The sequence below is a fragment of the Epinephelus moara genome, chromosome 21 (genome assembly GCF_006386435.1).
Source record: "Epinephelus moara isolate mb chromosome 21, YSFRI_EMoa_1.0, whole genome shotgun sequence".
Classification (NCBI taxonomy): Eukaryota; Metazoa; Chordata; class Actinopteri; order Perciformes; family Serranidae; genus Epinephelus; species Epinephelus moara.
The window spans coordinates 33,889,471-33,911,485 of NC_065526.1; the positions used below are offsets into that span (position 1 = coordinate 33,889,471).

A 22,015-nucleotide genomic window follows, 5' to 3' on the forward strand; every position below is an offset into this window, starting at 1 on the left:
AACTGTGCATGCACGTCCCTTCGGTGAAAACCTGATTCAATGGCAGAATCTTGCAGAGAAAGTTGCAAGCCAAAGGCTCATAGCTGCAAGTTCCGGTTCATGTAACTAAGGTTAGAGCCTTGAATCGCACTGTGTCCTCATCCTCACTACCCGCTGCTACAGATCAGGCGGCAGCTCCAGGGATGGATTCCAAGTCAGCGGCCACAGCAACATGAATCCAGCATGCACGAACCCCAGCTCCCAGGGACCTGGCAGCCCGATGTATGGGAAACACTGGGTTACTGTATGAACGTGTGGTCATCTAAAGCCCAGTTCAGACAAATGATTCACGATGACATGAAACCGCTTTAGAACGATGCTGACAAAAGTTGCAAAGATGCAAAAGCTGGAGCTCAACTCAAGCCGGCTGATGGTGTCACCTGCAACTCAGCTGGTCAAATCGCTGGCTGGTTTTAGAACATCAAGGATGTCACCTGTTTCTACAGCCAATCAGCCTGTAGTGAAGTTTGCTGGTCAAGTCAAAACGACCGCAGATGGCGTGTTTGCTTGCTGAGGCAGATGCTCCATCCCCACCACGCCCTCTGTTTCCATCCTCACAGTCAAACAGTGGGGTGGGTTGCTGCTGGTTATCTATATTATTGTGGCATATTGATTATGAATACAGTCTATCTAATGCTCGTTTTTACTACAAATACAAGTGTAGCCAGTGTCTCGCTATCACTGCCCTCATTCATTTTTTATGAAGCTACGATTTATATTTAGTCATAAAATAAGCCTGAAAAGCTGGAAATCAGAACAGAAGCACAAAGAATTGTTGCATAGAATTGATGCACCATCTCATCTAGTTGCGTTGGTGTGAACAGGCAGGTTTTCAAAATGTTACAGGATGGCGCATTGCAAGTAGCTGCCTGTTTCAACTCGTCTCATTGTGAATCTTTGGTCAGGACTGGACTTAATTTAAGGGGTTTAGGACAGAAAGGGGAGCTGCACAAGGACGACGTATTGTCAAAGATTCCATGCCTGTCAGCTGCCACCAAGAGGACCAACCACCACAAAATTGCTCCCTTACTCTACAAACTCCACTAAGGGTGCTCTCTAACTAATAGTCTGTTTGTTTTGTTCAAACTAGTGTGACACTGATGCATTTTTTATTTGGTTTAAACAGGCAAGTTTGAGCTGGACTCTGCCCTAACCAAGCAAATTTTGTGAGAAAATGGAAAATCTACCTCCACAGTATATATATGGATCTCAGGATTGAATTGCACTACTGGACGTGAGCAGGTTGTTAATATAGCACATACCAAGCACCAGACTCTGGTCTTTAATGGATAATTCTTTAAGGGTCACTCCCTGTACTGGCTGGAAGTACCATTGAAACGCCTTAGTTATATGTTGCTGTGCTAAGACTCTTGAGAAATTCAGGCATTGATCTGCATTACAAATGAAGCATATATTGTATATGAAATGTCACTGAAGATGCCAAGAAAAAAGATATAAGTGCCTTCAAAGAGGGTTCAGAGGGTGCCCACAGGGCACCAGGGCTCACTGAGTGGTTTGATGAGAGATTTGCATCACATACTATGGCCTTCATAGCCACCAGATCACAACCCCTTAGAGCTAAAAAAAAAAAAAAACAGTATAAAATCTTTTTGGTCGCACTGAGCTGTAATTACCATGTCAATTCCTGACAGCATCCTTGCTGGTTGGAGACATGTAATCATAATTACCCGTGCCAACATCAACTTTACCGACAATTTAAAGATAATTTACAAAACTTTGATGCCCAGGATAGTGCAATCTTTTATTGACACTTAAATTGAAGCACTATTAATTTTACAGAGCTGTCTTGATGGCTGTCCATTAAAAACACTGTCACCTACAGTGGGATATTTATGACTGTGTACTGTAGTGTGTAGTGTTTGCATACTGTAATATTTCACCGGAAATAGTATGCAATTCATGTACTACTGGTTTCAAACTAAAGTTTTCGACTTGCAAAAAAAATCTTACATATTGTTTTAGTATAGAATTTTGAAACAGACATGGACATAAATCTCATTTTATTTGTGCTTTCGTTGTGTCACTGGTGTTATTGTGTTTTACATTGTTTTACACCATTCCATGTTTTTATGCAATTAGCTAGTAAGAGGAAACACATTTAGACCATGAGTGATGTGTGTACAATTGACACATTCCAAGTGACTGCAGTTCATGAGTGGACCAGCCATTAATTCCAGAGTTAGTGGCAATAATTGTGAATGCAATAAAGGGAGAGACGTATTAGAGCTTAAATAAACTAAGCACAAAAAGTAAGGAAATTTGTGTTTGGTAGATTATTTCTTTGTTGTAACAATGCTTTGTTGTAACAATGCTTCTTGGCAATAAATCTTATACCATTGGAAAGCCTGTTTATTTCCCTTGTAAATGGTGCCACATTTGTAAAGAACATGTATTTGTGGGATGAGCAGCAGAGCTGAGTATGTGGGTTGCACCCATGAAAAATTTGCCAAATCTTCTCTGCCAATGCTAAACAGCTTTTTTTGCTGTTGCTACTGACTCTTGTTTTGAGCTTCTGGTACCCCAGTTGCTGACAATCCTTTATGCTCTACCATTTCTCCTCTAATCATCACACTGTAACCTGTGACAGGCTATTGTGCTATAGTAATTATTGCACATTCAGATACATGTAGGTTTTTTGTAGAGCCGTGAGTGTCACATAGGTTACCATTACCAAAGGTTTATGACAAAATCACTTGACAACACCAACTCCCGTGTGTGCATGGCAAGAAAGGAGAGGGAGAAATGCTGTGCTGCTGCTGGCAAAGTTGCTCAGTGAGTTCCCTCTGCAGGAAGGGTAAGTCGCGGTAAGTCGCTAGAAGACTGAAAAGTCCGGGGCTGTTCATACAACATTAAGGATGCCAAGGCCTAACCACGCCACAGTTTATTCTTCACTACTGAAGCTGCTCCTCTTTTTGGAACCACTGTGGAGTCAGTTCTAATTTTGCTTTCAGCCATTCTTGTTGTTGCCGTGGGTAACAGTATGATGTCAATGTGTCACCCGTTTTCGAAATATCACGCATATCACGATATAATATATATATATATATAATATTCATATGATATCAGTAATTATACTGGTATTATTGTGAATGAGATGATGTGGCACACCCCTGGGAGCGGGTCCTAGTTTATGGGATCGGCATGTTGCACCGCCATGTTTCTACAGGAGCCTGGAAAGGACAAAACAAACACCGGCTCCACATAGGGCCAGTCGCGTTTTCACGTCAGCCACAGCAGTTAGAAGCCAATCTGCATTGAGCAGCATCGAATTTAATGGTTTGTAACGTGAGGTTCCTTTAATCAGTGTTTATACCAGTTTAAATCACTGTGTCCATTTGTTTTGGAGAGGAAGAGACCTCTGCAGCTAATTTGGCTCCCGCTAAAAACCTCCTGAATGTCTGGATCTGAAGTTGTAAGAGAAAAAAAGGTGAGCAAACATTAGCAGGTGGTGGACAGCCTCGCCAGACATGCCAAACTGTGTTGGAGACGCTATTTGTTCTTGTACAATAAGACTCTTTAGAAAACCTCGGGTATGTTGAAGAATTTAATTGCACAGGTTAGCTGTTTTACTTTGCAGTTGAAATTTTAGGGACATTTTTGTCATGACTCCAAAACGTATTATTTCAAATGGCCTATTAAGTGTCAAGTAGTCAAGATACTCCATTTGCAAATCAAGAAAATAATATACTGTAGAGATTGCTATTGGTTTGTCATACCATTTTTTTCCCTTAGTAGGATTTTTTTCCTTATTTAAATTAGACCTAGCTATGTTTTAGAAAGCCGTTTAAGACCCAATTTCTATACATGTATTTAAGATGTCTTCTTTTTTGGCCTCTAACTTAATACATTTTTGAACCTATGTGATGTAGACTAATATATGGGATGATGAATTTTAATATAATGAAGATATATGTTAGATATTTTGTAGTATGGCCTTTGTTTACCAATTTTGTTTTATTCCAATTTATTTATTCCAACCTGGGTGGATACGATGGTTAACCAGACCTGCCATCACAGAGCTTGTCAGCCCGTTGGTATCTATTATGTGTAAATACAGGTGTGCTTTCAATTTTTCATAAACTTTGACCTGAAAAAGATCCAAGAAGGACTGAAACGTTGTCTCGAATAAACTTTTGTTGCATCAGGTAAGTGTGCAGGTATTACCTTTCCTTCACATGACAAGATGCCATGTAAAAGACAGTATTCAGCCTTAAGTGTGTTATGAAATATAATAATAACAGTCATAAATATAAAGTGTGAATCTGTTATTTCTTACCCACAAAACATCTGGATGTTGTAGAGTGTTGGGTCATCCTCTAGAGGAGCCAGCTGCTGGAGACACAGCTGCTCACATCCTCCATTGAAACCATCAGAGCAGTCGATGCCGATGTGGTGGTCGTAGCACCCGGTCCCATCCTTCATAGGACTCAACCCTGGAGGGCACTGTGGGAGGCACAAGTGTTTTTAAATGACTAATGTAAGCAATTACAGATTTTTACTACATCCTTAGAGCTGCCTAAACTGTGAGAAGCTGCCACATTAACACTAATCCCAGATGGGACAGGTAAACAGACCCGATAACATCTGTGCCACAGAATGTAAACAGTCAGATTTCTGTTCCCATTAGTGCAGCCTGTGTGAGCACTGGGCTTAGTCTGTAAAGCCGCACATGGCAAGATGTTTCATGTAAAATTGTCATATTATCTGCCTAAATAACAGCAGGAGGCGGCAACAGAAGGAGCAATGGTACAGGCTTTTATCTCTGTTCAAATAAAGAACACAGGAAGTGAAAAACAAATTTCATGCAATCCAAAAGTTTCTTAAGAGTACTAAAATAACTAACCGATTTATCAATAAGTTGATCACTATCAATAAACAAGTATGTCAGGTAAGCAAGGTTGGTTTCAGTTTATCTTTTACAATTGTAAAAATATGGTAGGATGTTGGACAGCGTTGAGTTGGTCAGACAAACAAGGAAGTATGTAAAACATTGGGTCTTAAAAAAATGGAGACTGTTTGGAGTTTATAAGTTTATCAGAAAAATCTTCAGATCAATTGATCATCATTATATTGTTAGTCTCTGCCCAACTGTGCAGCAGTGTGCATTCTAATCAGAGAAAGCTGGACTCAGATTAGGGAATGTGACAGCAGTGTGTTATAAAAACTATTTTTAGTTTATCATAATAGGACACGTGTAAGAATAGACCGGAGGGCCGGCACACAAGGAGAGGGGGAGGGATCTGACCCATTACTGGTCACTAGAGCTTTGATCAGGCCTGAAAAATAGGACCAACCCTACATTAACCTGTATCGTATCAACCTGAGCCCAAACCAAGGCAGCAGTTTTGGGCCCAAGCCCAATCAAACAGCCAAACTTCCACTGGAATTATTGACAATACAAGTCAACTAAAATAACTAATAACTAATAACAACTAAAATATTTCAGTGCGGTAACAGGCATTTGTGACATGGAGTGCATTAGTACATAGGCACTCCCAAGTGCTGGAGCACACTGTTGAAATATACAATTTGGTTATCCAGAGCACCTGTGGCAGAGGCTCTGGGCACTCTGGGGGAGCTGGAGGAGAGGGAGCAGCAGAGCACCAAACACAGTGAAAGTGAAAGTTAAGTGTCTGTTAATTTATGTAGAAAAAGGGAAATTAGTGCAAACCCAACCAAAATCAAACCCAGGATTATGTTGACAAATTTGGCCAGGCTTGACTTAAACCAGGTGGGTTGAGTTGGGCACACCTGTGTTCAGACAGAGAAAGCTACCAGTAACTGGTGGTTATGGTGGAGTAGGCAACTGCACAAATCAAGCAAAAGTGAACTGGTCAAAGTCAGAGGAGGCCTAGCAGCAGGAGCAACAACCATCACCACAGGCTTTATGTGGACCTAGACCACACATTGTACAAGTGACACAGGGCCCAGCTGTGCAGTTAATGGTGGGTCAAACGTCTTACCCCAGACCAGGGTAAGAGAACGTGCTCATAAGGTATAAATAAAAACATCTAGGCATCACATTTGCAACATCCAGGGCAAAGCTATAAGGTTGTGTTGTGTAGAGAAGAAAATATGCTATATTTTCAAATTCCACCTATCAAACCTTTCGGCCAAGAAGATGAGACACCCTCTAAGCTTCAGACTACTGTTTAAGACCAATAAACAACAAAACCAGTTGTTTTCCAGTAGCTTTTTAGCCACTTAATGCGAGTTGACCCCCCTAGGATAGTGCCACAAAAAGCAGTTGTTTTTACCAATGCATCAATGTGTTCCCAGTGGGGACTGTGCCCCCAAAACTGTGTATTTTAAGCCAAAACATGATCTTTTCCCAAACAATCGAACTGCCTGAACTGAACCACTCATTATTAACCACAGCGCTGTTGAAACATCAACATATCCACAACATAATAATGTACAAATGTAATGTATCAGTGGTTTGCAGAAATGTACACTGCCAAACATTTGTTGTGATGATTGGGTTGGGGCTATGATGTGACTGGTAAACAATTATCAATGCATCTTGATGCAGCAAATTCTTGACTTTTATACATGGTTTTGTTTTTTCTCACAGTTTGATTACTTGCCACTATTAAAATATAGTAATGATCCATAATTTAAAAAAAAGAAAGAAAAAAAAGAAGATGAACTTACTTGCATCTAGTGTGGTTCATGTCCAGGTCCCTTCCCCTTTAACTTTACAGAAGTCACAATATTTCCATTTACTTGATTATAAACCAGGGGGTGCCTGTCGAATTGTATCCATCTGCAGTTGCTCATGCTCAACCATCCTCACCAAAATTCAAGAAGTAGCCTAGCTTAGAATATGACTATGACACGCATGTTTACACCCATCACGTTTCACCATACAATTGGTTCAGCCGTAAAGGAATGAAATATGACACAGTGGTTACGTTCCATTTCAGTGTGCCAGTGCACCGCTTAACACGTAACTGCAACAGTCAGGAAAGCTGTTTAAATGGAGTGTAGTCTGTGAGCCAGGGTGGGAACCATGTCAACTAAAAAAATAAACAACAATGTCCACCTACAGGAAAAAGGCCATTGTAGCTTACCTAGTTGACAGATAATTGCCTGTATGAACAGTAATCTTCCCAATAAGATTTTGTGTAAGACTGAATGACATACATCAGCTCTCTGTCTCATCAATATTTCTTGACTTGCTTGTGTTTGTATGGAGCATGTGGTCGTGGTAATACATACACCGGTCTTGCCGCTGCCAGCTATAAAAATAGTCAAATGGTGTGTCGACTCAACTTACTCAACTTACTCAGCATACAACAGCATACGCTAGTGTAGTACTGGTGCGGACCCACTGATGCATGTTTTACCTCCGTTACGTTTCACCATCTAATTGATTCAGCTGTAAGGTACATACAGCCTGCTCTTACAATATTGTTACACGTGATCAAGATGTTGAGAATTGGATTTTGAATTTCCCATCCCAATCTTTTGAGAGAGAATCATGATGCCTCTAAGAAACAATTTTTGCCCCCACGTGTCATTTGTCACAATTTGTCACAATATTATTTTGACACATAAAGGCTATAACAAAAAGACTAAGAGTCTACAGATTGTACCTTGGTCATAGGAAAAACAATTTGAAATTCCGACTTGATAGATTAAGAACAGGCCAACCAGAGTTAGTATCATTTGTCCTGTTGGGAGCATGTCTGTACCAAATTCCACAGCAAATCATCATATTGTTGTTGAGATATTTCAGTCAAAACCACACGTCAACCAGCCAGTGGCGCCACAGGCTTAGTCAGAGGATCACCAAAGCTGTGAGGGAACATCATCTTAGCACCATGGATATCTGTCCCGAGTTTCATCCTAATCCATCCAACAGTTAGATATTTCACTGAAAAACTAAAATGTCAATGTTATGGTGGCTCTTAAGGAAAAGTCAGGAGATCACAGAAAATAGTAAGTTGCATCTTCTAGGGATCATAAAAATCTGCACAAAATGCCATGGTAAACTATGGTTGTTGAGGTAAATCAATATGGACCAAAGTGTTGGGCAGACTAACCAACCTTGCCATCTGCACAACCATAAAACACACACACAAAGATCGGCACTTAAGTATCAGAAAACATCAACATTATTACTGTTCCAGGTAATGTGGCATTGTTGTGTCTTAATGCAAGGATAGTGCAGTGCTGCTTCCCCAGCTTACCTCATTACACATTCAGCCACAGTCGGTAAATTCTTGACTGCATAATCAATACTCAGTTTTTACAAGGGAGTTTTAAAGTTTTATCTTGTATATGTTAGAAAAGAAATAGCCTTTCCATAGCACTGCCACTTGATTATTTACTGTGGCACAGGGAATGACAAGAGCAGTGATGAAATGGCAGACAACTCTTGTCATCTATAATGAAACCTTTTTAAAAGGATCCTTGTTCTGGTGAGAGAGATGAGGCAATACTACGGGTTTAAATTCCAATTTCCATACAATCTATGAGAGGACTGTCTTCATATTTGATGACGGAAATGAAATTCTTTAGTTTGGAAATGTGTGAAACAGCAATGAGTGCCATAGATAAAGAAATTAATAAAACGAATGCATTCTGACGGTTTTACAGAGCCGTAGACAACTTCTTAATTGAAATGCACTCTGTACTTCAGTGACTTCACAAAAGAGCTGTGAGACCTGACTTCACCCCAGTTCCCTCCTTCCACAGTCTTGTTCAGTATTTCCCAAGCAATTTTTTTCAGGGACCTGTCAAGTCAAATTCACATTATGTTTTCTGTCAGCTATTACTTCAAAGGAAACTTTGATGGAGTGCTTTTTAACAAGGCATAGCGCCCTCAGAACAGTGACTAGGCAGCTGATTTCTCATAAGCTCTGAGGGATCAGCATCTGCTTATTTTATTATTTAGGCCCACTGTATTCATCAGAGGGCTGAGGTGGCTCATTTGGCTAATAAAGCTCTAATGCTTGCAATGGATTCCAGTCTAACTTTGTGGAGGTACATTATACCTTCTTTACTGGTAATATGAGTCCAGATGTCAATAGTAACAACTATAAAATGCAATGATCTCCATTTGTTTAAATGCAATAGAACTGATTTGTCATGTACATCTCAAAAGATCTAGTATGATCAACATGTTCTTTTAGCCTGTTAAAGCCCAGTATGTATCCTAGATCATTCACATGGAGCCTTACATTAGTTCAGGCCTGGAAAAGGGGCAGCATATGCTTTGGTTTCAGCTGATGCTTCACATTAACTGGCTTATTCATCAGCTGCTTGGCTACCAGCTGACGTTTAATCATGTTCAAGTAAGTTAAGAGCATGACTATTATAACCTGACACTTATTACTTGTACTGTATGGTTACGTTACACCTTACATCCTATGAGTATTTGCTTTGTTTTCTATTTCTTTCAATCGGAGCCCGTATGACAGATGAATTCAAGCATACATTTTCTGTTTTTCTGCTGGCAATCTCAAGCCAGCTCTTTGTGGTGTGGCTTCTTGTAGACACTTGTGGTCTCACGGGGTATGAAGTGTGGAGCTGATCCACAGACAGTGAATGGGAGGCTGATTTTGCTGACCTACAATTTTTTTTTCCTTTTTATACCCAAATGAGCTTTATTCTGTTATAGTGTTCTCAGTTGTGAAACTGAAAATGTACCCATATACTCAGAACAATCCCCTGTGTGCTCTCAGCATCATGTAGAACATCATTTACCATTCAATGTCTACGGAGCAGTCCCAGACATTATGCCTTTATGCTTTTTTAATTTAGCACTCTAGTTTTTGGATTTGGAATCAAGTTGCTCATGTTTACTAATATGTTTGGAATGTCTTGAACCTGATGAATAACATGTACAACAAGTTTTGAAAATTGGTGTAGTTCCCCTTTCAGTTTGCTAAAATATGACTGATCCAAAGGTGGAAACGGCAGAGTGTGGGTGAGGTACCTTACCAGATTACACACTAATATAATCACTGCATTTATTAGGTCTTAAACCCCTTTACAATAAGAACTACTCAAAAAGTGAAATCTACTAAGTGGTAACTTTTTTCCTCCCTGCATAACTTACGGCACTGCATTTTCAATTTTTTCACCTCCTCATATGCTTTATAGGTTACATGAACAGAAGCTCATCAAATCAGCACCTAGAGGTTAAAAGCAATTTTGATTTTAAGTATCGTTAGCTTAACAGATGGAGGGAAAGGGAACTGTGGAGGGAGCAAAGTTTTGAAGATGTTTCTAGTGCCACAGTATATTAATGATAGAGTTGACAAAGTTAATGCTTGCTACCATTGCTATTTTAGCTAGTGAGATAAATCAGCTACTGCAGCATGCATTTATTCATGTTAGGGAGAGGCCTCAAAAAGGGACCAAATAGACGCACATGCAGAGCAGGTCAAATCAAATTGACCTTCTAAGAAACTATGGTCAGCAGGCTTACATTTAGCAACAAGAAGACAGTCTAAACATGCAAACAAATCCAAATAACTAGGGCACAAGTCTGGAAAGCTATAGCATGGAAGCAACACAGATGATCTGGCAAGGCACTATGGCTAGAAAGACGGTATCTACAGTATGCTTGGAGAGCAAATCAGGAAATGAAGAGCAGGTGTGTAGGTGGGTGTGGTGATCAGGTGCCTGAGAAAGGCTGGAACACTGCAACGACATCTTGTGGAGAACTGGGAAATAACAGGTTCTGGAGAATTCCAAGAAAATGCCGGGCCAAGAGAAAACAGACATGATGAAGATGAAAGATAATGTAAAGTAGACAGGGCAGGGGTTACATTTATTGATATCAGGGTTGATGCTGATCTTGGCAACCTAGAACAAAGTCAAACTTCCATATAAATGGCTAAATAAGACTTTATTTGTGGTTACAAAAAAGATAAAATACCACTTGTCTTATCGATTGTTGATAGTTTTCGCAGCTTTTAGCCTGACTGTGACGGGCAGTATCGATAGTGACAAACTGCTATTTTGCAGACTAAGTATGAAGGGTCTACCACTTGTGTATCACCATCATACATTCAGATTCAGGGGGAGGGTCTCTCAATCTGTAATAGTTTGTGCGATCTCGAAAACCATCTGGCCGTCGCATGACAACGATACGTCTCTAGGGCAGGGATACTCAACTTGATTTACCCAGGGGCCAATTGCGAAATAACAGGAGGCCAGGGGCCAGATGCAGCAGCCCTGCACAGGTCAGGTATGTGCAGAGGTGTTTCTAGGAATTAAGGACATTTTTTTTTTTTTTAAATAATCAAGCTCTATTTTATTGATTTGTTTTTGTGCACTCTGGCACTGTATTTATATTAAAAGTGCAAAAAAATCCCAGTGTAAATCAATGTATTTTTATTGTCAAATAGAAAACAGTTAGGGGCCACCAAACACCCTATCAGGGGCCAGATTTAGCCCGCGAGCCATGAGTTGAGTATCTCTGCTATAGGGGCAACAACCAATATTTCAGGTGTAGCGAGCAGATATCCAGGCCAAGATTTTCTCTTCTGTGCACTGATAATTTTGGCTAGTTTCTATAAACAAACACCTTCATATGAATGCAGATACATTTTGAAAATGTTGATAAAAAGCTAAATCGGATTACAGCCAGTGGGTTCCAGAACAACATTTGGGCTAATGTGTTCCGCACCTCCACACAATCTGTTTACCTGCCACTCAAATGTGATTTGTCAGCACTACCCGGACTACAAATGGAGACCAGAAAGCTTTGACTACCAAAAACTTCTCATTTCATACAGTTTCTCCATACATATGCAGATCTATATAAAGAGAAGTTACAGTTTGTAGAACTTCTCAACTTCATGACAAGAAACACATTTCTTTAAGTATTTCTGTAACACAAGGGAAATGTACGACTGCCGTTCACTACTCGACCTTCTCATTGTTTGGAGGCCAAGGACCCAAATCAGATGAAATTGGTTATAATCATCATGTTCATGTTTTGTATTATTAAAGAAATGGGACATGACATGACATGACATGACTTGACATGACTTGACATGACTTGACTTGACTTGACTTATTTACCCCTTAGGGAATTTTGATATATACTGTTTTTAAATTGTTGTATGCATATTTAACTTGTAACAATTGTTTTAAAATGCATGTGCTAAAAGTGCTGGGAGATGACTGATCTAACGGATAACTGCTACCTTATGGAATAAAGACCTCTGGACCGGTGATACATTTGTTGTGGCACCAGTACAGAATGGGGACACATGTTGAAAGAGTGCTCCCTGATCTTGCTCCCTTGATAAACTCATATTGATTGTGTCACTCTGTGAGGGGTGGCCATTGTGACAAATGTATTATCTGTAATGCAAAGAAAACATGAGACATTGAACCTTCTAACACATCTGAGTCTTTAAATCACTGAAACTCAGTGCAATCAATGGATGTGTGGATGCGTGGTGCAGAGTGAGAAGAATTTGTATTGACGGGTCGCTGCAGTGTAGCTTGCCAACTACAGATATCTCTAGATATTGAGTGCTATAATAGGCTTCTGACATGGTGAGATACTGATAACTCTGGGCCATTTTCCAGCTGTCCATAGGATGATAATCATTAAGAATATGTGCCTGCCAGAGTCTTTGTCTGTGGATTGTTATCACTTGAGATTTCCACAAATCTGGTCTATAATCCTGGGTAAATCATTGATAATCCTCTGTATAAAACCACTCCCCAAGTGAACAGTCCCCAAATCCTTCAAAATTTTATCTGATTAAAAACTTCTCCTGGTTGTGTTCTCTATCTATCTTTTTTTTTTTTCTTCCCGAGTCAATGAATATGACAGGTGGAATACTTTTAATGAGTCAGCATGACTGACATAATGAGGAAATAATCCAGATTAACATGAAAGGCTTGACAGGCTTCGGTGGAGGGAGCGAACACAGGTGCTTTCTAAAGTTTAGCTTCTTGGTGATCTATTCACATAGAAGAATGGAATATTTGTGTTTGTTTCATTATCTGAATCATGCAGTCTCGTCTAAAATGTTATCCATAATGTGACAAATATGATGTGACGTTTCTGAGCTAAAGATAATTTGCTCTCACTTGGAATTTGATGTGTAATAGCATTTTACAACATGAAAAGGTTGGGAACCTCGCTATCGATTTCACTATGACTCAAACCCTCTAGGTTAGGAAAAATATGAACTTTTAAATCCTGCCTCCCATCCAAAGCATCCTGCATTATTTAGAGTTCAAAAGCTCTGTGGACTTGAAGCAGAAGCACCTTCAGACACAACATGAAATAAAAAAGCGACATAAAGAACCCAGGACTGTGGGTTCAATCGTGGCACACATCAACATCTTTTCAAACTGACAAGCTTCTGTATTGTTGCCTGCTGCAGGTCAAAGTGTTATGTTGCACAATTCAAAAGCCTTTGAATGATTGCTGTAGAGAACTGTGTTCAGACGTGTGCAGTAGCCAACACCGGTTGAGACCTTCACAGGTCTCAATTGTGGACATTCAACCTTTCAATCTCAGGTCAGACATTCACATTATAAAGCCTCTGAGCAACTGACAATATTCTCAAAGGGAAGATGGTGAAAGAGTATCTGCTTTCCAAAACTGAATAAGGTAGATACCTTGCAGATTGTGGATGTTTTCCACTATTTTAGTAGGTGACTGTGAGTGACTGTACTGATCAGTGTGTCCTAGTTAATCTTGTTGGAATGTAACCGCCAGTGTGGCATTTACAGTATATATCTGCAACTGACGGGAAAGGGCATATTTCATCTCCAAACGATGCACAGGACACTAGATAATGACCATCCACACTAGCAAAAGGGTCTTTGAAGGCAAAGCAATCACCATTTGTCTTAGACCATTTAATAACCGGACAGTGAGTGAGAGTACTGTCTGCACTGCTATAGAAGAAGCTAGCAGCACAAAGCCTGCTCTGGAAAACCCCTTGAACCACCATGCCTTTTAATCCTGTTTCTTAATGGAGATAAATTCCTGCAGTGCTTTTGAGGCTTAAGGGAATCAGTACTGTGCCATTGCCAAACAGCAACAAATCCCTGCGAGAGCACTTGGATAAGCAATGCACTTTTGAAATTTGTCTGAAAGGCAGATTGGTGGAGAACTACAATGATAGAGGACTGGTAATGCAAGGTAACTCAGTGTCTAGGAAAATATTGATCATTCCTCAAAGGCTTCTGATCAAGACATTACAAAAGCTCTTCATCCATTTAACTGTGTTCTGGGAACTACCACCTGAAATGAATAAATGACATTTTCTGTTCTTGATCTGGTTTAATCATTTTTCAAGAAAGTCTTTCACTTACTGTGAAGCCACTTTAGAAATAATGGTAGTAATAATAAATGTTACAGCATGTATTATATGAAGATGATGATCAACCCAATGGCCAAAAAAGATGTTGGCACTGTACGTTGTTGCAAACCAAACATTAGAAATTTATTGTGTAGCTGACATATTGAAATTTTACATTTCAACAAAGATGTGGTTAATGTGTGGTTAGGTTTAGGCACAACAACCACTTTGTTATAGTTGGGAAAAGATCATGGTTCTGTTTTTTTTGTGGCACAATCACAGCTGGACAAGTCATGGATGTCTTGGTAAAAAATTGTTTTTGTGGCACTAGCCCAGCAGGAAACACAGTGATATCTCGCTGAAAACAAAACCACTTTTTGTAGCACTATCTCAGCAGGAAATACAGCACTATCTTGCTAAGCAGCCCTGTTTAGTGGCACTATCCTGTTCTATCCGTTATGTTGTTTGTTGGTCTCAAACAGTGGTCTGCAGTGTCCACCATCCCCTTAACCTCCCAGACAAGGTCAGCTCATATTCTATGTCATTTTAGAAATGTTGATACCAGTGAAATGTACAACTTTAATGTACTTGTGGTTTGCAGTAATCTATAATGCCAACATTTTCCTCTGGTGACTTGGCTGTGATGATGGATAGTCTGCAATGTTTTTTTAATGGCAAGTAAATGAAAAAAGATATTTCAATATAATTTATTTTCCGACATATTCAACTTTTATTGTAACATTAAAACATGTATGGTATATTAAAATCCTTTTAATGACTTCATGTTGACATGTCTCTAGCTTGTCTATAATATGTGCAGTGAAAAGGTCATATCAAAAGTAGCTTAAGGGTTTCAACCGTGTAGCACTGCCTTATTATGTTTCTATGTCTGTGCCTGGGAGAATTCAGCTGTTTATGTTGTTTTATTTCATTTAGACATTGGCCTCACCAGAAAATGACAGCATATCTTATTTGCTGAAAGGCCTACAGCAACTTATGTTTACGTGGACCTGACAAGGACCGCGTTTGGCTGTGCGAATAATGACTGTTGACTCTCAGAGGTGGAAAAGGGAAGACAGGGCAATAGCATGGCGTTATTAAGGCGTAAGTATGCTTCAAGCAAACTTGGCCCCAACTTGTCTTCCAACCACGTCTAAAGGCATAAAGCAAAAGTTCTAATGCTTGTTCTAAAAAGTGAAAAGCCCATAAGAGCTTTCTCCTCCTGCTTCCCTGATCTCTCTCCAAGAATTATGCACCTTTTTGCGTGCCTTTGTAGTTTCAACATCATGAATCGTACAAATAGGGATAACAGCACGCACCTTCAGACAGTACCTTTGAAGTGATGGAAGAACATGTGTGAGAAATGGGGAAAAAGAGCTTGAGAGGGTTCAGATCTTGGCTACTTTCACCCATCCACACATCTGACTAATCATTGTATAAAGTGTGGGTGGCTGTTCATTGGTCTGTTTTAGAAAGTTACAAACTATTGAATATGGCCCCCACCTTTTTGCCATTGGAAAGGAGGTTTCAGATGCTGTCAGATGATCTGACAAGCACATACAGAGGCCTTTACACCACTGCCAAACCTCTTAAGTTGGGGGTATGTCCCCAACAAAACATGGCAACGAGATCTCTTTGTAAAAAGTGTCATCCAATCATGTTGGAAGGGATAATACTGCATACATTTGATCAGTGTTTCCTGAAAGGGATTTGTAGTGTCGCATTTGGTTGTACAGATGGCATGTCGTGTAAAGAATGAAAAAAGGAAGTCCAAGAGGGAAGTTCAAACCCAGTATACTCTCCCACCTGGCAAATGTGACGCAAGTGTTTGCCAGCCTGTTGGCTTGGACAGGTGTGGGAGGAGGAAGAGGTTTCAGACGCTGTTCAAACATCAAGCAGTGCTTGCCTTTAGATAGGAGTTGGGGGTGGATGGTCAAAGTATATGGCTGAGACAATGTTAAGACTGCGGGCAAATCAGATTTGTTTCTCAAATCAGATCTTTAATACAGACTTTCCACATATAACACACTACTATTGATGTAATGATTAGATCAGATTTGTGTGTCCAGACATCATCAACCTTTCAGCATAGGTTGCTGTGGTAACAATGTAGGAGTCGGTGACTATGAAGCTACTCTGGTGATGGTTTTTAACTGCAGAAACTTGAGAAATGGAGGTCAGTCATTTTGCCCTCCAAACAATCGTGCAGTCAAGTTATGGTGCAGAACTCTGTCAGCATCTGTCCATAGACTGTTGTCCTCTTCTCCATGTTGACCTTCTGCTCAGCACATCTATCACCCTGGTTTTGACACTGTCATTGTGTGGCACATTGCAAGTGATCCAATTTGAGCGGTCAGAGCGTCAAGACTGAGACACATATTTAGAAATCTGATTGGAATAGCATTTCAAACTAGCTCCAAATGTGCTTTGGATCCGGTTTTCAAAATTCACCTTTCATATGTAAATTTGTAAATTAAATTTAGATTCTGTCTAGATATGCCAAAAAACTTTGGGATTTGGGCTGCTAGTCTGTACAAGACTGCTGTTTCGATCCCATTTCCTATCAACGGTTAACATGGGTGTCAACCATTAAGTGGAACTGACCCGAAGGTGGCTACGGGGCCCCATGGCTGCTCCTTTGGCCCCTCCATCAGCCACTAAATCGACATCCCAGCTCGCCAAAAATGCCACTACAGCGCTGATCTTCAGTGACAGTTTCGGCTTCTGGTCTATTTCCTTTTCTTTCTCTTTATTTGCTCGTATCCCAAAAAAGGAACTGTGGGGAAATGATACTGAATTCCAGGTCCCGGAACCAGTACCGGTATCGCTTCAAATGTGATCAGTACCCAACCCTACTCATATCAATCATGTTTGTAACTGTCATTTGAAATGTTGTGGGGTGGAACTGACGAACAATGTCAAACTGCTGATAGGACATAAGACCCAAAACTGCTCATATTGCTTGTTTTGGATGGCAACAACAAATGACATATTTAGTCATGCAGTTTGGATGACTTTTATGTAGCAAGATGCAAAGATGCAAAGATTCACTATCACAAACACATTCAATATGTTATTAGAGAAACACACACACACACACACACACACACACACACACACACACCCACAAAACTGTATTTTGCTCTACAGTACATTACATTATTTTTCCTTTGCAATACTTATGTAACCATGAACAGTATATCAAGGCCATGTACAGTCAGGTCCATAAATATTTGGACAATGATACAGTTGTCGTCATTTTGGCTCTGTACACCACCACAATGGNCCCATTGTGGTGGTGTACAGAGCCAAAATGACGACAACTGTATCATTGTCCAAATATTTATGGACCTGACTGTATAACTTCAAGCTATAATGAAACAGCCTGTTATAGGTCTATGCAAGCATTAAAAAGCTTATTGACTGATATATCAAATAGAGAACTGGAATGATATATTTGCCAGAAGGTTTTTCTGCTGTGCAGACAGAGAAGCCCACAGGAGCGTTTGTGTCAAGTTCACAGAGAAACTTATCTATTCTGAAGAGGTCTGTTAGAGAAATCACATTTTGTGGCCTAAAACATTATTTCAACATTTCCACTTTCCTTTCATGTTTCCTAATAGAGAAAGTTGTCTTCAGAGAGTTTTTCACAGGCCAGTGTGATGAGATAAGCAGTGCGTGTCAAAGGTCAGCTTATCCCAGAGTGCTTAGCTCCTCACTCTGGTCTCCTGTGGATGTTATGGTGAGTAAGCTGAGTGCAGAAAAGCTTGGACATTTAGTAACCTCTCTCACCTCCTTCACAGCAAAGTGCAAAACGCACAATAGGGAGGGTGCTTGAGGCCAAATGGGCACGCTGCAACTGAAGACCCTTCTTAAAAAGAAAGATCATATTCCATGACCCAAGGTCTTTTCATTTACTGAACGCTGGAGCTTATGGTGTAACATCAGTGTCACTAAATCTGACACTTTTCATCTCAAACTTTAATGATCAAAATACTGTGTTGAAACTGTAGAATAAGTCTACCCTGAAAGTATTTCAAAAAGTGATTTATGAGTCAGTTATTGATCTTTATGGACTTAAAGAATGTGAGATTTTCCATTTCAGAGAAGGTTCCCTCGGTAAATTAGTGGTGAGAAAAACTTTCTTTGCTAACTTAAAAAGAACCTTGTTACTGTGTGCAGAATCGCTAACAAAAAGACGGTACATATTACTTTGAAAAAGACAAGCATTATTTATACTGTGTGGAAAGTGAATGCTGAAGTTGGAGTTTAAGTCTTAAGTTCCGTGAACTAATGAGATGGTGTAACTTCTGCTTTTTTTTCAGACACTCTTTGGTCTATGGGGAACCAGACTTTTCAACAGGATTATCTGAGGTTACAAAGTCAAAGTCAAATACAGGTCAGGGATTGCTACAGCAATGGTGTGCACTGACAAACAAGTGAGTGAAGGACTCTCACAACTCCTCGCTGGAATAATTTGGCAATCACTGTTAATATGCTTTTTTTTTTTTTTTTTTTTTTTTAGTAATTTGAATGTTTAAATGCCTCATGATTTTACAGGTCACTAAATGATTGAAGACATTTGAGTAGACCTCCACACTGCAGAAATTTTCCATCAGTTTATCACAGTTCATTTATAGTTTTGAGACTACATTTTACAACTGAAAAAAACATGAATGTATACATGAATGTATACACATGATGATGAAATTTCAAAATAATGGTTGTATAATCAAACATTTGGAAAACTAGGCCATGTAAACTGCTGTATTATCAATGTGCTAACCCTACTCAAAATCATACTTTGTTTCCTTGATATCAATCAATCAATAGTATTTATGTCTTTACAACAAAGAACACTGTGCTTTACAGCCTTTTCCCTGATTGATGTTCAAGTCTAGCATCTTTTTTAGAAACAGACTGACTACATAGAGAAAATAAGCCTGATTTATAGTAGGGAACTCGACACTTTTGATGAGTGTTGCTCGACATAAATACAGTAACATAACAAATAACATTTTTGACAGAAAAAGAGTCTTACTTGACACTTTTCTTACAAGTTGCAAGCCAGACAAATTTTGATGTGTCTATGAAAATGCCATATTTTCACAATTACAAAACACACATAATTTGATTGGGTATCAAATTGTGCGCATCGGAGAAAGTGCGAGTTATGGCACTCAAGGATTACAGCATCTGGCACACGGACACAACACCACTTTATCCTGTTAAAACAATACTCACAACTTGGAACCTTTTTATATGAAAAACCCTTCTTATTAGTCCAGTATGAATAACTTACAGGGTAATCAAGGAATGGACACATGATTTGAGGTAGCCAACAAAACAGTTCTATACTTCCAAAGAACTTGTATAAAAAAAGAAAAAAGAAAAAATGAACTGCTTAGCAACCACACCAGGCCTCTAATTCAGACAGGCCTTTATTTGTCAAATGTATAGCCACATAAGGCTAGTAAAAGGGACGAGGCATTTAATCAAGACTAAAAGCTTTTTCTAAAAGACAAATTGAAAAAGTCATGCAGCTCTTCAATTTCTGGCAACCAACACTCATCAAAAGTTTCCAACCCCTGCCTGTAAATCAGGCTTTATGCTTGCACGTCTTCCCCCTCAGGCTGCAAGTAACCTCCAGCAATGAGATAGGGCAGGGAGGGTTTTCAAAGTCTGATGTGTTGCCCCCTCAGAAACCAACACAATTGCGCCCATCTTCAGGGGTTAAAAGTAGCTAAGTACAGTCACTCAAGTACTGTACTTCAGTATAATTTTAGGCACTTGTACTTCAGTTGAGTATTTCCACTTTATAGTACTCTATACTTCTACTCCATTGCATCTCAGAGGGAAACTTTATACTTTTTAATGCACTACATTTATCAACTTTAGTTAATTGTTACTTTGCAGATACTGATTATTTCAAAATTATAAACCATTGCACAATGATGTATTATCATCTATCTATCTTCTTCTTTACCTGCTGCAACATTGAAGAGATGAACACGTTCCCCTTCAACTCTCCCAGTTCCCAACCTCACAGTTCGAAAATTTCTAAGACAGAGCAACCTCAATGTTGCCTGAGAGACAATCACTGAGGTAAAAAAAAAAAAAAAGAAGCCAAAAATCACTCCTAGATAATGCCGCTAAAACCTAATTGCTGTGAGTGAATGGTAATGATTGAAGGTGACGCAGATATGCATACTGACATCTACCACACCTCTTCCTACTTATCTAGATTTTATCAGCTGGGCATCCAAGGGAGACTGTTGATAGGGATTTTATGAAAGAAATCAAACTGAAACTGTAAATGTCAGCACAACAAAAACAGGATTTTGCAAAGTGAGGGGGACATTTTCCTGCCATCTCCGGTGAGAATTACGCCCTTGGTAGTACATATAAATAACTGCCAAGTTTAATGTCTTGAATACTGTAAAGGTAACAATATCATGAATACATAATAGAATTACTATGTGTTCCTAGATTTATGTCTGTAACTGAACCATTCTACCCTCACAGTTACCCTAAAGCACTGCATGTAGATGCCATGTAAACAACAGTGTTTCTCTTTTACAGTGTACTAACATGTTTTATTAAATGAAAACTACTTTGCTAATATCATAAAAAATACTTGCAAAACACATTTTATTCAGCAATTTCCCAATAATTATGAACCCCGAGAGTACTTGATCTTCAGCAGACACTTTTCTCTCTGAGTCTAAACACACACTCACATAAATCCAATGACCCGAGGAGAGAAAACATCAGTAGTGACAATCTAATGTGCTCCTATTCCTCTTTAGGGCTGAGGTCTAGCTATATCACTGCCAGGTATTGACTCCACTCAACACTGCTTAGTGTCCCAAAATGTGATCCCGGTCAAGATTGGTTTTTGCTGCCTAAGGGGAAGTACGCCAATACAAAGTGGCGAGAAGAAGTGCTTTAGCCTGCAGCATACAGTATGGTGCTGTCCAGAATTATTATTAAAAAAGCTCCTGCTGTAGTGCTGTATATCATGTGTACTTAGATTGTGTAATTTTGTGTGCAACCTGTCCTAGCATTGTGCTGATGGTCTGTGTGGACTTGAATGAAAAGTGACATGATCTAGTTTGAACTGGTATTGCTGAGTGTGACACGTGGTAGGGAAAAAAAAACACTAATCATTTGGTTAATGACTCTTGTTTTTGTGGTCTACTAATTTTTTTTTTTTACAGAAATTACCAAGAAAATCTGAGTGGTTCTGAGTAGAATTGTGTGACACTATATGTTGTAATTTGTAGTCATAAGCAGATAACTGTCCCAACAGTTATTGAGACAGAAGGACATTAGAAAGATAATACACTCTTATGATATTAGCCACATGTTCAGGGTGTTTCTGTCTAAAGTCAGTTTGGTCAGCCAGCTGGTTACCCCAGTTGGCTACAACTGCTTCAGTCAGGCTAAAAGAACAAGCATCTTAAATCACTCATTTAAATTCTGAGTTTATTTTGAAAGCCGTAGAAGACAAGAAACACAACAGAATTTTCCTTTAAAGCAATAGTGTGGCATTTTGTGAAACACACTTATTTGTTTTCTTGCAGACACTGAGACAAGAAGATTGATACCACTCTCAGGTTGGTACGGTATACAGTGGTGTGAAAAAGTGTTTGCCC

At 39.5% G+C, this 22,015-nt stretch overlaps 1 protein-coding gene across 3 annotated transcripts in view; it reads right to left on the reverse strand.

The window, feature by feature from the left end:
• Positions 1-22,015, reverse strand: part of astn1 (astrotactin 1) — a 605,257-nt gene that overhangs the window by 327,488 nt on the left and 255,754 nt on the right. For all 3 annotated transcript variants that reach the window (XM_050074592.1, XM_050074591.1, XM_050074590.1), the window contains exon 13: positions 4,337-4,503. In XM_050074592.1, coding sequence (XP_049930549.1) covers positions 4,337-4,503 — 167 coding nt within the window. The remainder of the gene's footprint in view (positions 1-4,336; positions 4,504-22,015) is intronic.